Source organism: Aethalodelphis obliquidens, unplaced genomic scaffold, assembly GCF_003676395.1.
Source record: "Aethalodelphis obliquidens isolate GAN/ISIS:26980383/991018 unplaced genomic scaffold, ASM367639v1 scaffold67, whole genome shotgun sequence".
Classification (NCBI taxonomy): domain Eukaryota; kingdom Metazoa; phylum Chordata; class Mammalia; order Artiodactyla; family Delphinidae; genus Aethalodelphis; species Aethalodelphis obliquidens.
The window spans coordinates 9590750-9608702 of NW_020838011.1; the positions used below are offsets into that span (position 1 = coordinate 9590750).

The 17953-nt window shown below is 37.2% G+C and overlaps 1 protein-coding gene across 9 annotated transcripts in view; it reads right to left on the reverse strand.

Moving 5' to 3' along the window:
• The window catches only part of TMPRSS11A (transmembrane serine protease 11A), a 54646-nt gene extending 38706 nt beyond the window's left edge, over window positions 1-15940 (reverse strand). For 4 of the 9 annotated variants that reach the window (XM_027089683.1, XM_027089682.1, XM_027089680.1 and 1 more), the window contains exon 1: window positions 5543-5574. In XM_027089683.1, coding sequence (XP_026945484.1) covers window positions 5543-5559 — 17 coding nt within the window. In that variant the 5' untranslated portion in view covers window positions 5560-5574. Of the gene's footprint in view, window positions 1-5542; window positions 5575-7869; window positions 8016-15802 lie in introns of those variants that run through there. The other 5 variants (XM_027089679.1, XM_027089686.1, XM_027089684.1 and 2 more) reach the window with 4 other exon arrangements.
• Window positions 15941-17953: the final 2013 nt, after the last annotated feature.

The following is a 17953-nucleotide window of genomic DNA, read 5'->3' on the forward strand; positions in this document are numbered from 1 at the left end:
AGAAACTCTGCAAGCCCAAAGGGAGTAGCAGAACATATTTAAAGTGATGAAGGGGAAAAACCTACAACCAAGATTACTCTACCCAGCAAGGATCTCATTCAGATTTGATGGAGCAATTAAAACCTTTACAGACAAGCAAAAGCTAAGAGAATTCAGCACCACCAAACCAGCTTTACAACAAATGCTGAAGGAACTTCTATAGACAGGAAACACAAGAGAAGGAAAAGACCTACAATGATAAACCCAAAACAATTAAGAAAATGGTAATAGGAACATACATATCAATAATTACCTTAAATGTAAATGGATTAATTGCTCCAACCAAAAGACATAGACTGGCGGAATGGATACAAAAACATGATTCATATATATGCTGTCTACAAGAGACCCACTTCAGACCTAGGGACACATACAGACTGAAAGTGAGGGGATGGAAAAAGATATTCCATGCAAATGGAAATCAAAAGAAACCTGGAGTAGCAATTCTCATACCAGACAAAATAGACTTTAAAACAAAGACTATGACAAGACACAAAGAAGGACACTACAGCATGATCAGGGGATCAATCCAAGAAGAAGATATAACAATTGTAAATATTTATGCACCCAACATAGGAGCACCTCAATACAGGCAAATACTAACAGACATGAAAGGGGAAATCGACAGTAATGCAGTCATACCAGGAGACTTTAACACCCCACTTTCCCCAATGGACAGATCATCCATAATGAAAATAAATAAGGAAACACAAGCTTTAAAAGATACATTAAACAAGATGGACTTAATTGATATTTATAGGTCATTCCATCCAAAAAAACAGAATACACTTTCTTCTCAAGTGTTCATGGAACATTCTCCAGGATAGATCATATCTTGGGTCACAAATCAAGCCTTGGTAAATTTAAGAAAATTGAAATCATATCAACTATCCTTTCCGACCACAATGCTATGAGAGTAGATATCAATTACAGGAATAAATCTGGAAGAAATACAAACACATGGAGGCTAAACAACACACTACCTAATAACCAAGAGATCACTGAAGAAATCAAAGAGGAAATCAAAAAATACCTAGAAACAAGTGACAATGAAAACACAATGACACAAAACCTATGGGATGCTGCAAAAGCAGTTCTTAGAGGGAAGTTTATAGCTATACAAGCCTATCTTAAGAAACAAGAAACATCTCAAATAAACAAACTAATCTTACACCTAAAGGAATTTGAGAGAGAAGAACAAAAAAAACCCAAAGTTAGCAGAAGGAAGAAATCATCAAGATCAGATCAGAAATAAATGAAAAAGAAATGAAGGAAACGATAGCAATGATTAATAAAACTAAAAGCTGGTTCTTTGAGAAGATAAACAAAATTGATAAACCATTAGCCAGGCTTATCAAGAAAAAAGGGAGAAGACTCAAATCAATAGAATTAGAAATGAAAAAGGAGAAGTAACAACTGACACTGCAGAAATACAAAGGATCATGAGAGATTAATACAAGCAACTCTATGCCAATAAAATGGACAACCTGGAAGAAATGGACAAATTCTTAGAAATGCACAACCTTCTGAGACTGAACCAGGAAGAAATAGAAAATATGAAAAGACCAATCACAAGCACTGAAATTGAAACTGTGATGAAAAATCTTCCAACAAACAAAAGCCCAGGACCAGATGGCTTCATAGGCGAATTCTATCAAACATTGAGAAGAGCTAACACCTATCCTTCTCAAACTCTTCCAATATATGGCAGAGGGAGCAACACTCCCAAATTCATTCTGCAAGGCCACCATCACCCTGATACCAAAACCAGGCAGAGATGTCACAAAGAAAGAAAACTACAGGCCACTGTCACTGATGAACATAGATGCAAAAATCCTCAGCAAAATACTAGCAAACAGAATCCAAAGGCACAGTAAAAGAATCAGACACCATGACCAAGATGGGTTTACACCAGGAATGCAAGAATTCTTCAATATATGCAAATCAATCAACGTGATACACCATATTAACAAATTGAAGGAGAAAAACCATATGATCATCTCAATAGATGCAGAGAAAGCTTTCGACAAAATTCAACACCCATTTATGTTAAAAACCCTCCAGAAAGTAGGCATAGAGGAAACTTTCCTCAACATCATAAAGGCCATATATGGCCTTTATATGGCCATAAAACCCACAGCCAACATCGTCCTCAATGGTGGAAAACTGAAAACATTTCCACTGAGATCAGGAACAAGACCAGGTTGCCCATTCTCAGCACTATTATTCAACATAGTTTTGGAAGTTTTAGCCACAGCAATCAGAGAAGAAAAAGAAATAAAAGGAATCCAAATAGGAAAAGAAGAAGTAAAGCTGTCACTCTTTGCAGATGACATGATACTATACGTAGAGAATCCTAAAGATGCTACCAGAAAAGTACTAGAGCTAATCAATGAATTTGGTAAAGTAGCAGGATACAAAATTAATGCACAGAAATCTCTTGCATTCCTATACACTAATGATGAAAAATCTGAAAGTGAAATTAAGAAAACACTGCCATTTACCATTGCAACAAAAAGAATAAAATACCTAGGAATAAACCTACCTAAGGAGACAAAAGACCTGTATGCAGAAAATTATAAGATACTGATGAAATAAATTAAAGATGATACAAATAGATGGAGAGATATACCATGTTCTTGGATTGGAAGAATCAACATTGTGAAAATGACTCTACTACCCAAAGCAATCTACAGATTCAATGCAATCCCTATCAAACTACCACTGGCATTTTTCACAGAACTAGAACAAAAAATTTCACAATTTGTATGGAAACACAAAAGACCCCGAATAGCTAAAGCAATCTTGGGAAAGAAAAACGGAGCTGAAGGAACCTGGCTCCGTGGCTTCACACTATACTACAAAGGTACAGTAAGCAAGACAGTATGGCATCTGCAGAGAAACAGAAATATAGATCAATGGAACAGGATGGAAAACCCAGAGATAAAGCCATACACATAGGGTCACCTTATCTTTGATAAAGGAGGCAAGAATATACAATGGATTAAAGACAGCCTTTTCAATAAGTGGTGCTGGGAATACTGGACAGCTACATGTAAAAGAATGAAATTAGAACAGTCCCTAACACCATATACAGAAATAAACTCAAAATGGATTAACGACCTAAATGTAAGGCCAGACACCATCACATCTTAGAGGAAAACATAGGCAGAACACTCTATGACATAAATCACAGCAAGATCCTTTTTGACCCACCTCCTAGAGAAATGGAAAGAAAAACAAAAATAAACAAATGGGACCTAATGAAACTTAAAAGCTTTTGCACAGTAAAGGAAACCATAAACAAGACGAAAAGACAACCCTCAGAATGGGAGAAAATATTTGCAAATGAAGCAACTGACAAAGGACTAATCTCCAAAACATACAAGCAACTCATGCAGCTCAATATCAAAATAACAAACAACCCAATACACAAATGGGCAGAAGACCTAAATAGACATTTCTCCAGAGAAGGTATACAGATGGCCAGCAAACACATGAAAGAATGGTCAACATCATTAATCATTAGAGAAATGCATATCAAAACTACAATGAGATATCATCTCACACCGGTCAGAATGGCCATCATTAAAAAGTCTACAAACAATAAATGCTGGAGAGGGTGTGGAGAAAAGGGGACCCTCTTTCACTGTTGGTGGAAATGTAAATTGATATAGCCCCTATGGAAACAGTATGGAGGTTCCTTAAAAAGCTAAAAATAGAATTACCATATGACCCAGCAATCCCACTACTGGGCATGCACACTGAGAAAACCATAATTCAAAAAGAGTCATGTAGCACAATGTTCATTGCAGCTCTATTTACAATAACCAGGACATGGAAGCAACCTAAGTGTCCATCAACAGATGAATGGTAAAGAAGATGTGGCACATATATACAATGGAATATTACTTAGCCATAAAAAGGAATGAAACCTAATTATTTGTAGTGGGCTGGATGGACCTAGAGACTATCAAACAGAGTGAAGTAAGTCACAGAGAAAGAAACAAATACTGTATGCTAACACATATATATGGAATCTAAAAAAAAAATGATAATGGTCAGAAGAACCTAGGGGCAAGACAGGAACACAGATGCGGACATACTAGAGAATGGACTTGAGGATACGGGGAGGGGGAAGGGTAAGCTGGGACAAAGTGAGAGAGTTGCATGGACATATATACACTACCAAATGTAAAATACATAGCTAGTGGGAAGCAGCCGCATAGCACAGGGAGATCAGCTCGGTGCTTTGTGACCACCTAGAGGGCTGGGATAGGGAGGGTTGGAGGGAGGGAAATGCAAGAAGGAAGTGATATGGGGACATATGTGTATGTATAGCTGATTCACTTTGTTATAAAGCAGAAACTGACAGACCATCTAATAAAGATGTTTAAAAAAACCCAACAAATAGAAGCTTCATGGGATATGACATTATTTAGCCTCTTAATTGGCTTAAAACCTAGATTCAGAAGTGAAGCATAATTTAAAGACTATTTAGTACAATGTAACACATTTTCCAGTTGGGGAAGTTGAGCCCTAGAGATGATTAAGTGCCTTCTCCAGTACAATAAAGCTAGTAGTCATCTCAAACTCATGTCTTCTAACTTGTAGTATGCTATTTTTTCTCAGTGCCAGAGTACCTCCCCATTGATTGCATTTTAATTCTTAACTAGATTTATTATTTACATATTCATCTCTTCACTTATTCATTCTTCATTTATTTTCTTAGAGAATCTTATCAGTGTGTCTTCAAGTCATTCAAAACCAACAATGGACCAAAGGAGAAAGGCTAGACCTCAAGCAGATTTACAAGCTTTCAAATCTATCTTCCCATGATAACATAGTTCCTCTGAGTAGGACAAATGGAGAAAGTAGATGCAGGAAGATCACATCCCTGCCACCAAGATGCACACAAACTCACACTATTACAGGCTGTGAGACACTAGGCAGAAGAGTGGTTCAACACTCACTGATACACTGCCTCAAGTGCCATGGAGGTCATGTCCAAAAATGCAATACAAGGAGCTGTTAACATCTTGCGGGAAATGGTGGCCAACAAACAGGGGTGATCAGCTGTCAGAAGTTTCTCCTTTTGAGAAAACTTTTGGGGAATGTAACAGGTGCGCAAGACCAAATTATAAATGCTGCAGGAGCCATGCGTTAAAGCTGTAACTACTTAATCCTATATGAATAAACTTGCAACTTAGTATCAACTTTCATGACTATGAACAAGCAAGGCATGAAAACAAATATGCATCATCAACCTCCCATTCTGGAGAGGTCCTATTAATGATTTGCATAATATCACTACAGATTTGAAAGGAAATATACTCAGTAAAGCCTTTGGAATCTAGCCTGTATGTAGGTAGAGATGCTCAAGCATTTTTTCCCTGCTTTACCTGCACCCATAAAACAAACACTGGTATATTAATTTTCTGTTGCTGTGTAACAAATTACCACAAAGTTAGCAGCTTAAAACAACAGTCACTTCTTCACTCACAGTTCTGTATGTGGCATGGTTGAGTTCTCTGCTCAGGATCTCAGGAGGGTGAAATCAAGGTGTTGGTTGAGGCTGCAATCTCACCTGACGTATGTGACCCTCTTCCAGGCTCACTTAGGTTTGAGGCAGAGCTCAGTTCCTTGAAGCTGAATTGGGGTTCCTGTTCCCTTGCTGGCTGTCAGTCAGAGGGCTCTCAGCTGCTAAATGTCACCCACATTCTTTGCCATGTAGCCCACTCCATCTTCAAAACCAGCAATGGGGAATCTCCTCCCATCAAATTTCTTTCACATTCTGAATCTCTTTCTCCATGTAGAGCCTTGTTCTATTTTAAGGTGTCACCTGATTAGGTTAGGCCTACAAATTAGAATCTCTTCATTTAAAAGTCAACTGACTTGAGACCTTCATTGTATCTGCAAAATCCCCTCACAGCAGCACCTAGGTTAGTGTTTGAATAATTGGGTGAAGGAGTGTATACCCCAAGGGTTGGGAATCTTGGAGGATCTTAGAAGTTTTTCACAACTGAAAATATTATGACTTTCATAAAAAGGGACAGAAATCTACAGCTTTCAAAGAAAAGCATGTGAGATTTAAAATCTTCTCTAATTTTTGTGGAGCTGGGGCAGAACTATTTCATTAAAAGGGAATTCTATTTTAAGCATAAAATTAGAAGACGACTGTTTTATTCAAGTAACAACTTGGGGGGAATACAAAGTGAACTCTTCTAAATTAAAGTAGGAAAAAAGCTAAAAGTAATCCCTGATCATGACCTAATTAGCACTTTGCATTCCTTTAAGGAGAGGGCAAGTACAGCAGATATTTATTCAGAGTAGTAACCTATAATCTGCATGAAATCCAATTTATCATATCCATTACACCTTCATTAACTTTGATTATTCAGTGTTTAGAAGGGTGTATTTATGGCATGATTTTTCCAAAGATGTTATCAATAAAAACATAGTGATAATATGAATAAATTTGTGACTTTGTCTTCTGCAATCTTGAAGACCGAAAGATATACACCTTGAAGAATATATAGAGCAGTATGAATTGTTAATGATCAGAGTTGGGATATTCATTTCCTTAGTAACAAAACTCTAAGCTGGGGACTTCCCTGGTGGTCCAGTGATTAAGACTCTGCGCTCCCAATGCAATGGGACTGGGTTTGATCCCTGGTCAGGGAACTAGATCCCGCATGCCACAACTAAAGATCCCACACGTGGCAACGAAGATTCCATGTGCCGCAACTAAGACCTGGCACAGCCTAATGAATAAATAAATATTTTAAAAAAACACAAAAAAACCCCCAAAAAACCCCTCTAAGCTGATGACTTCTATATATGTGAGTTCAAAGATGACTTGAGTTAGCAGAAGACATCATGGACCCCCTATTCCACATGGATCTTCCTTTTCCTATAAAGACCTCCCTTGAAGGCAGTAACTTTGGCTCACTCCACAGTCAACTACTTGCCCTTTATCATTTTTGCTATAAGCTCCAAATCTTCCCTTTTCAGGATTATTTTTCTGCTTTCTTGTAGTTACATTTTACCATTATACAAATGTAGATACATGTGATTATTATAAAAATGCCAATTTACAGACAGGTTATGTTCCCATAAATCTTCACAGAGAGAGTTTTCTGGTGTTTAAGATACACTATCTGATTTAAAAAGAAATTATTGGTTAGTTTCCCAGGCCAACCTACAAGTCTACTGAACTCCTAATATAAACTGTCAAAGATGCTAAATGCACTGAATTCCTGGGAGATGGTGCAGAAAATTTGCTTCTCTTTTCCTAGCCTGGCTCCCACCCCTGGAGGAAAGTTCTTATAGAACTAAAGTGCCAAACTCTCCTTCCACCAGTGAAAATTGTCATTCCCTTTGAGTGGCTGAACTCAGTCATTTGTTATAGAAAAGCAACCTTTTGTGGTGACCTAATATGCTCTGATATTCCTGTGACTATTTTAGAATGACCATTTAGTACTAAAAGTGATATGAACAAGAGCTAGTATTTAGTAAGTGCTGACTTCGTAGGATGTGTTGATTTTATCCTTTAAATGCTCTTGTCAGTAGAATGATTTATCTTCATTTTTACAGGTGAACAACTTGCTCAATTCATGCAGCCAGAAGCAGAGGCAGAACCTAGCTCTGGCCACTGTGACTCAGAAGCCCTTTTTTTCTGTAGTATGATATTTTCTTTTGAGAGTGATTTTTTTCCCTTTTACAGAACAGACTTCCTATTAATCCAAATGAATAATGTGTGGAACATCAAGAAGCATAAAAGGCAGGTGAAGAGTTTTATGAAGTGAAAGCAAGGGTTGGTTTACTGACCAGGGGGACCACCCACGTCCATTGTGGTCAAGTCTTGAATTTGTTTTTGCCTTCACTTCTTCTTCCTTTCTACTGGCTTTAAATTCTTGTGAACTCTCAAGAAGTAAGTATTCCCTTATCCCTCTCCAGACAGTAGCAGAGGTCATCTAGAAGGGAGGAGGAAGGAAAGAGGGCTGTGAACGCAGGCATGTACGAGGAGAATTACCATATTTGGGCTTGTCTGTAAACTTTGGAGGCTTTTATTTAATTTGACACTTTTTCCATGCTGCCATATGTTCCCTATAAGTTTTATTTCTTGAGATATTATGTGTACACCTATCTTCTTGCCCCAAAGTGCGGAAGATCTTGAAGACAGTGAGTAAGTCATATACAGCATTGAGGCATTTCTCAAGAAGTGTTCCCAGGTAGTGGGGTAAAGGGAGGTTTCCCATATTTAAATAGGTTTGGAAAAAAATGGGTTAAAGAAAGTTAAATAGGATTCTCACTTCTAGAAGTCTTAGAGCCTTTAATGGTTTTAAAAGGGAGTAAAGGGGCTTCCCTGGTGGCGCAGTGGTTGAGAGTCCACCTGCCAATGCAGGGGACACGGGTTCGTGCCCCGGTCCGGGAAGATCCCATATGCCACGGAGCGGCTGGGCCCGTGAGCCATGGCCGCTGAGCCTGCGCGTCCGGAGCCTGTGCTCCGCAACGGGAGAGGCCACAGCAGTGAGAGGCCCGCGTACCGCAAAAAAAAAAAAAAAAAAAAAAAAAAAAAAAAAAGGGAGTAAAGGTGAGGCAGCATTTCTGCTTTGGCTTTGCATATATCCTGTTAACTGATACAACCCCAGTACCAAATACATTATCTGACTCTTGGTAAATACTTGAATACTATTTAATGAATTGGACTGAAATAAAAGTTTTCCAAATGTGCTCATTAAAAATCACCCTATCTAGTGGTATCTCATGGGAGTCTGATGTTCCACAGAACACAGTTTTGAAAACATGGCTCTAGATGTGTTTACACCAGTGTGCTGCTCCATGGAATGCTTTATTGTCAGGAGGTTAAAAAAAAAAAAGAAGAAACAAAGAAAACTTCTGATTTTCCTTCTATATTTAACTTCCAGATATGAATGGAGTGAGGGTTGGGACAAAGAGAGAAGGGCAAAATTGAATAAAATACCACTGTGAGTCTAGACGAAAGAACATCTTCTGTAGAAAATAAGAGTTTCAGGCTGAGCTGAATTCAGGGGACTCAGAAAAAGAAAATGAGAATGCCAGAAAAGACAAGACTCAACTTCTTCACATATCTAGGGAAATGCCTTCATCCTGGTCCCAGGGGTGGAAATTAGGCACACTGGCAAAAAGGGAGCATAACTGAGAATTTTGAGCTGGAAGAAGAAAACATGATCTAAAGGGGATTGAGAATACCTCTCCTGGATTCCGCATGGATGTACTTCTTCCTCTTGGAGGGATATTCCCACCCCTGACAATTCCTGACGGGAACACAATTACTCATTCTTTATCACATCTGACCTGCTGGGCTGGATTTACTCCAAATCCTGGCAGCTCTGTCTTTCCTCTAGCATCTACCCAGCCCTAGTGAGTTAAATTAATTTCAGATTCTTATCCCTTCTAGGTTTCCCTGTCCTGGTTCAGTAAGGAGGCATTCTCTAGCTTTATTCTAAGAAATGACTGGCATTTAATTCTCTCACCTTCATATATAAGCAAAATAGGGAGTTTTATTGTGCTAGTTTAGCACAAAGTCTTTCATTTTATTTTATTTTATATTTTATTTTTTTTTGGCTGTGTTGAGTCTTAATTGCAGCATGTGGGCTCCTTTTTGCAGCATGTGGGATCTTTTCGTTGCGGCACAGGCTCTTTGTTGTGGCACACGGGCTTCTCTCTAGTTGTAGCATGTGGGTTTTCTTTCTTTAGTTGTGGCGTATGGGCTCCAGAGTGCATGGGCTCTGTAGTTTGCGGCACATGGGCTCTCTCGTTAAGGCGCACGAGTTCAGTAGTTGTGGCACACGGGCTTATTTGCCCCCGCGGCATGTGGGATCTTAGTTCCCTGACCAAGGATGGAACCCACGTCCCCTGCATTGGAAGGCGGATTCTTTACCACTGGAACACCAGGGAGGTCCCACATAGTCTTTCTTAAATGGTGTTGAACTTAGATTTTGCGTTAGAGGTAGAGCATAGTCACATGTTAGTTTAAATTAATGCAACATGATTGAACTCACTTCTACAGGGGGTGGTATAGTATTAAGGATAAGAGCCCAATCTCTTGAGCTGAACTACCAGAGTTCAAATCCTAGCCCTGCCACTTGCTAGCTCTGTAATAGGTGGCAACATATTTGTCCCTTTTTTGTTTTAGTTCCCCCATTTGTAAAATGGAGATGAAATTAATACCTACTTCACAGGATTTCCATGAAAATTAAGTGCATTAATTCATGTGAAATGACCAGCACATTGTAAATGCTATATAAATATGAGCTATTATCAGTATTTTTGTTCTTCTTAATATTACACACTTGTTAGAAATTTGCCATGCTGAGAAAGTTGGCATTTCACCCTGAGAATACTCATGGTAGGTAATTTTTATACCAGTAGCATTTTGGAATTTAGGATCATCTTGGAGTGGCCCTGCAAGAGAAAGCTTAGATAGGTAGTATATTAGGAAATCCCCCAAATATTTTAAATGCAATGTTAATCAACAAAAATGTGTCCTTGGGTGGCCCTGAGTGACACAGTGAAATAGAAATCCTGTTTTACAAGTACACTATTAGTAAGGGAAAAAGAGATTCAGTAACAAAACAGAAATTTATTACAGATGTTCTAGTTTACTAGAAAAGGTAGACAGCACCAGATGTTATGGAGTTGTGTGATGTGTGTGTTTGGTTTAGTCTAGCATGTTTTTGACGCAAAGTGCAGTCCCACCTATTAAGGTTTGTAAAATATGTCTCAGGTTAGAGGTTAAGGTCTAGGCTAGGAGTCTATGCATGTGTGCAAAATGAGTTGTTTGTATACAAATGCCTGGATCAGAGCCTTATATACCATAAATATGTCCTAGCAAACTACTGAGAATTACTCATATATTGCAATATTTCTTATTCCTCCTTTGTCCTTTAATTTGTCCTTTTATGTATCCATTCAACTATTCATCCATCTGTCCATTTACTGAACTATTTTTCTTTTCCACAACGTTTCATTGAGTCTTTATTATGTTTTAAGGAATCATGCAGGGCTTAGGGAGGCAAGGATGAATAAAATATGGTTTCTACCCTCATGTAACTCATGATACAACATATAATGCTTTTGTCTCAATCTGTGCCATATGGATGATAATAATTAAGTATTGTAAACTTCTTTTCTATAAATATTTAAAATATCACAAATAATGAATTTCCATTAAGGTAACAAAAATGAGAGTTAAAGATTATGAAATAATAGAAAATATATATATTGGTCTCTGCCCCCAGTTCCTTCTAAAACCTTTGTAATTTCCCAAGTGATGAAGAGCACTTGGAACATCTTTTGTTCTAATATTTGGTCTTTGGCCCCAGTTCCTGAGATAGAGGTCTTAAAGCCCTTGGAGTTTCCTGGGTGATAGCAGTGTCTTTTATTCCAGTTAGATACTCTTGATGGGCTCCTAGATGGCTTCAAGATGGGGGCTAGTCTTTCTGGGGGCCAGAAAGACGAAGCCATGATTAGAAGCTTGGAACTTTAAGCTCCACCACCTGCTTCTATCCTCTGGGAAGAGAAGGGGGCTGGAGATCGAGTTAATAATCATTCATACCTATGTGATGAAGCCTCCACAAAAATCCCAGTCGTATATGATGAAAGAGCTTCTGGGTTGGTGTACACATCTACGTGCTGGGAGGAGGGAGCATCTCAACTCTTTGAGGACAGAATCTCCTGCATTGGGGACCCTTCTAGACCTCACCATATATATTGTCTCATCTGGCTGTTTATACATATCCTTTAATAACCTTTGTAATAAACTGGTAATCTAGTAGGTAAACTGGTTTCCTGAGTTCTGTGGTCACTCTAGCAAATTACTCAAATCAGACGAGGGGATTGTAGGAAGCTCCATTTTATAGCCCACCAGTCAGGAACACAGGTAACAACTGGGACTTGGGATTGATATCTGAAGTGGCAGCACGGGCAGCCTTATGGGACTGAGCCCTTAACCTGTGGGGCCTGCACTAACTCTGGTTAGTGTCATAATTGAATTGAATTTTAAGATTCCCAGCTGGTGTTGGAGAATTGCTTGGGGGAAAACCCTACCCAGCTGATGTCAGAAGTATTGTGTGTGGTAATAGTGTGATAGTAAAGAAAAACAGTTTTTCCAATACAAAGATTTTTTTTTAATTCCTTTAAGTTTTTACCTGCCTGGACAAACCTTCTCTAGGCCTATTTGTATTGCAGATCTGCCCTACCTTTTAGAGTCAAAGGACTTTGGCTTCAGTCCATGCTTATAACTCTTTAACATGTATCTTGAGAAGTTAATGAAACCTCTCTGAATTTCAGTTTTCTCACCTGTAAGATGATGATAATAAATACTACCCAAGGATGTGAGGTAGTGAAATGAGTATATGAAAGACTCTAGCACATATCAAATTCCTACTCTGGGTCAGGAGTTTTCATAGGAGCTATCTGATGTATTTGTTGCCACAGCTTGGTGAGGTGTGTCTTATCACCATTCACTAATAAGGAACTGAGGATCAGAGAGGAAAATCAACACAGGTTCCAAAGCTAAGGGGAGGCCTTATCTTTCTGACTTCGAATCTATCAGTACCATTCGTAACCAGGCCACTCTGATCATGAATGTGAAAGCCTTTAGTAGTACGCTGTTCAGTTGTTGCCTATATTATTTTTGTATCCGTAGTGGGTCAATTTCCTGTCGTTGCCCAGATGTTTCAGAGGCACAGTTATGAATGTATTGGGGGTACGATGGTGTGTATAGCTTGGGTTTAAAGCTCAATAACTCTATAATCTAGGGCTGCTTTCTTTTTTTGTAAAATGGAATAATAATAGCTAACTTATATGAGGATTGTAAATAAATGAGATAATATATGGAAAATGATGAATATTTTGTAAATAGGTAATAAATGGTAGATGCTATTACAGTAATTACAAATAAACTACCACCTACTATAGATTCATATATGCTTACCTGAACATAAATTTCTATTATCTTGGTTTCCAAGTATTTTGTATACATATTTGCCAGCCTCCCTATTTTATCTACAAATACATTATTCTTTGTATGACAGACAATTGGAAAGAAGAAAAGCAAAAGAAAGAAGAGGATGCTATAAACTAGCCTTTAAATTTCAATGATTTTAATACATATATAGATAAAGCTTTACTGCATAACTAACATTATGAATCTCTTACTCAAATTTTAAATTAAAATGGAAAAATTGATTTTTTTCTCTTGAAAAAAACAGGATATCCTAATAGTTAAGCTTAGGCTTGAGTTCTAGACTGCCTCAAATCCCAGCTTCCACTCATTAGCCTGTGATGTAGGGCTAGTTACTTTTTCATCTATAAAATGGAGATAATAATAGTACCTAATCATAGAATTGTTGTGAGAATTAAATGAGGTAATATAATATGCATATGTGGCACCCAGCAAGCACTATGAGTTTGCGAAAAACTAACAAAACAGTAACATTTAATTGATAATTTACACAAAGTTTAGTGATCAGTAAGTAACATGGAGGTTTTACCTTGTTATTTTGGCTTTAACTCTGAAGATATAGTTTTTGAGTATATTAGAGAATGACCTTAGCAAATTAACAAGTTGATTTAAATGAATATTCAAAATGAAATTAAAATGTACAACATGAGTGCTTGAGAAGCATTTTCTCTAAATGAGGATAATGACAAGGAGAAATCTAATTTTTGCATTTATTAAGCAATGCTGAAAATAATGGCAATAGGAAGAGAGAGATGCCCGTCATCTGGGAACAGGACAGCAATCTCAGATGAAGAAGTCATTTGATATTTTATCTTTTATAAGAGAAATAATTGAGATTTTCAGTGAATATATCACCCAACTAATCAATTTATAGGAAAGAGTAGGCGTATGGATATTGCTAAAGGCAAATACAAATGGATATTCACAGCAAAGTTGGAACACTAAATACTATCTCTGAAAGGTAGAGAGAAGGGTCAAAAACCCATAGAAAAGAGATCCAAGTTTCAACAGACCAGAAACAGCAAAGATGAATCAAGTACATTTTGACACAGCTTCCACACTGAGTTTCTTGTTAGTGGAGAGGTAAGGATGGCCAACACGACTATAGAATGTACTGTAAAATTAGTGTAGGTGAGACATAGGGTGTCATAGTAATTATTAAGCATTTGCTTTGCCTCAATCCTTAAGACTGCCTGGCCATCTTCTGCAAATCCTCCAAATCCTGGATTAATGTTCCATTAGTTTATCTTAAAGAAACCATAAACATTCAGTGTTTCTCACTGTCCCCTTTCTTTGTCATGGATGTCCTGAACAATTGCACTGACCCCTAATATTACTCCTATAATTTACTTCCCTTAAGCTGGAAACATTCCTCTAAACACATAAATATGCATTAGAAAAGAAGACTTTTGGTGTCCATAATAATGAGACTTGATTTTTTAAAAGAATAATTTGGGGAATGTGAAATACGAAAGGTTGGAACTACTGCTCTATAATATCATGATTTCCATAGACATGGAATATGCATTTTCAAATTCAATGAATTTTAATAAGCAAAACACTAACTCTAGATATTTACATTTGTTTATTCATTAATTTGTTCAACAAATATGTGGAGTGCCAATTATGTGTGAAGCACTGTAGACCCTGCATAAGGATGTCAGAGACCCTCTGGCAATTACTATTTGCTTACTAAAGGACTGATCCAAATGTGCATTTTATTAGTGGGGAAGGAAGCCCAGTGAAGTTCACTAATTTAGGGGCTGACCTAGTGTCAAGTTCTCATCTCTGAAAGGCCCCAGATGGAATCCTTGCCACCTAGAGAGGCTGCAAGAATCCAGGAAGACTGGATTTAAGGAGTTGTGGGTTGCAGTGCTCTGATCTTGACATCACAGCTCTGTCGATACAGGGAAGCCCCTTAAGATCTGTTTCTCTTAGATTCATCACTTTAAAATGATAGTTGGTAACTGTTCTGCTGATCTTACAGGGGTGTCCTGACTATTAAATGAAATAAAATGTGTAAAAATGTTTTGAAAATGGCATACATCTAAGCAATCTTGAAATATTATTGTCATTGATGTTTAAAATCACTATTTTAATTGTATCAAAGGTTATACCAAGAAGTCTTATTTTTTTCCTCTCCTTTGCATGTGGCAAACCTTACTTTGAAAAAAAACTTGAAATAATTTATAGTTTTCTTTTCTCTTTAATATTTAACATGAAAAATTTTAGAGAGTAAACAGTTTCCCTAATCAGGATCTCGTCTCCTTTCTCCCCCCAAAAAGTCCTGAAATATCTATGAAGGCAGGTGTCTTGGCAGATTTTGACCTCCCAATCTGCATTAGTTCCCATTGACTGACTATAAGGTATGAGGAAAAGGAGCTGAAGGAAAGTATTACAGAAGCTAAGTTTAGTCAGATTACTGAAAGGAGGCTTTTCTTAAAACAAATTAACACCTTTCTCCCCCATCCCCCTCCAAAATCAGAAGCAGTCAAAACAACAATGTAATATAGTTTTTCATTAACTTCCTCTAAAATCCCAACTATTGAACTTGGTAACATGAAATAATGTTAATAATGAATTTTAATACAAAAATATTGATTTTAACTACAGAGATTAATTAATCCAGCTGCTATAATAATTCCACAAACTTCATAACATCCAATGTAGGCAGTCCTCCGACATTCCGGGGATCTAGCCACTGACAGACTGTAGAACAAACAAGCCATTACTAAACAAAACTGAACTTACCGATTCATCATCTGTGGGAGGAAGAATATGATCTTAGAGGTCTGCGTGCACTCACCTTGACTTTCTAATCAACAATATGACATCTCTAGATATATTAGAGGTCTATGGCTGGAAGACATAAGGAAACAAATTACAAGTACTTGAAATAAAACTAGTTTGACAAGTCTGAACAGAGAAGCCTCAACCCATAGAATAGCTCCAGAGACAGCATAGTCCCAACAAGAAAGCAATATTTCTTTTTTTGATATTGACTAATTTTGTTAAAGGAGAAGGAACTGGTTTCAGGGATTTGAATGAGAAATACTTTAAGAATGCACTAGGATTAAGAGTTTAAAGAAGATTATTGGCAGGTATACAAATATCTTAAAGAAACCTTCACATAAAAAGCTCTCAATAAAAACAATTAGATATTCTTAAAACTGAGATTCATAATATGACTCGGGAAATTCTCCTTAAATTTTTGTTGAACAACAGCTATCTCCATGTATCAGGGGTATAGTGAGTTTATTAATACATAATCATTTTACTTTTTAAAAATACCTATTTCTCAGAGTACATACAAATAAATTCATATCAAACCAGATTTTTCCCCTAAATGTCTTAATGTAATAAGTGTAATTTAATTTATATAATATATATTTATACATATATATATCTATATTTATATACATATATGTGTGTATGTGTGTGTACACACACACACACACACACACACACACACACAGGGGGAGAGAGGGAGAGAGAGATTTATTATAATGAAGAAAATAAAAAGAGAAGATAAGGGAAACAGATAATATTTTCAATTAGACAACATGAATACCAGCTCTTTGTGAATATTAAAACATTAGAAATGAGGCTGAAACTCTGTTTGACCATGTCCTTATCATGATTTATTTCCTTCTCCTCAGAAGCAACCATTGTTATTAGGGTCCATCTTTTCATGGAACATACTAAGCATTTACGGGCACAGACACATACACACATATATTCGAGAAAAATATATATGAATGTTAATTAAACAATGTCATGATGCAAACACCCTTGGGCAACCCGCTCTTTCTTTACTTAATATTTAGAAGATCTTTCTGTGTTTGGAGACACAGATCTACCTACCTTATTCTTTTTAACAGCTACATGAAATATGAATATACTTAGTGTTTAGCCTTGATTATAATCTTACAACCCAGTGATACCCATTTAAAGGGAAACACTACTTTAAATAAAGGTTTTCAGCAGTCATTGCTTCTAACACTTAAGGAAATTGCTTCTAACACTATTGAAATAATCTTAGTACCACATAGTGCTTTAAGTGCATAGACTCTAGAATCAGAATGCCAGGGTTCAAATCTTAGCAGTTTCCATGTCTGTAAAATAGGAATAATGCTAGTGAGTACCTTGTAGGGTTTTTTGAAATGTAAATATGTTAATAAATGTAAAATGCTTAGAATAGTGCTTTGTGCAATCACAGCACCACAGAAATATTAAGCATTATTATTATTAGGCCTGTAGTTTAGATGCATATATTTTCTTACTATTTAAGAGAGAAACACTTAATGGAGCATATTCTATTGAACTATACAAGGAGTACACATAGTTTCATTCATCCCTTTCTTTTCTTTTCCTTTCTTTCCCTTCCTTCTTTTCCCTCCTTTGTTCTTGACAGAGTGCTTCACTTCAGTGAAATGGGGCCTGACTTAAAATGGAATTCTGACACTCTGAAAGTTATGTGGACCTGGACAGGCTACTTAGATCTTTTGAGCATCAGTTTCCTTCTATATGAAATGAGCTGATACCATTTATGTGCAATACTTTTATGAGAATTAAACAACATAATGTGTGTGGAACTGCCTAGCACGATATCTGGTAATAAATCACAGCTTCCATTGTTGGTGGAAGAAGGCCTGGTAGACAGAGCCCAGACTTGGAGGGAGATACACCTGACTAAATCCTGGCTCCCCACATAGCTGCTGCTTAGCTCTTCTGCATCTTAGCTTCCCTGACTGTACATGACATTAATAACAGCTTTCCAGGCTATTGTAGGAATGAATGTAACAGTACATGTAATATGTCACCCACACTAACTGGCATATATAAGAACTGAACAGAGAAGTGTACTGAGATCAAAAGATGACTACCCTGAATGTCAGCATG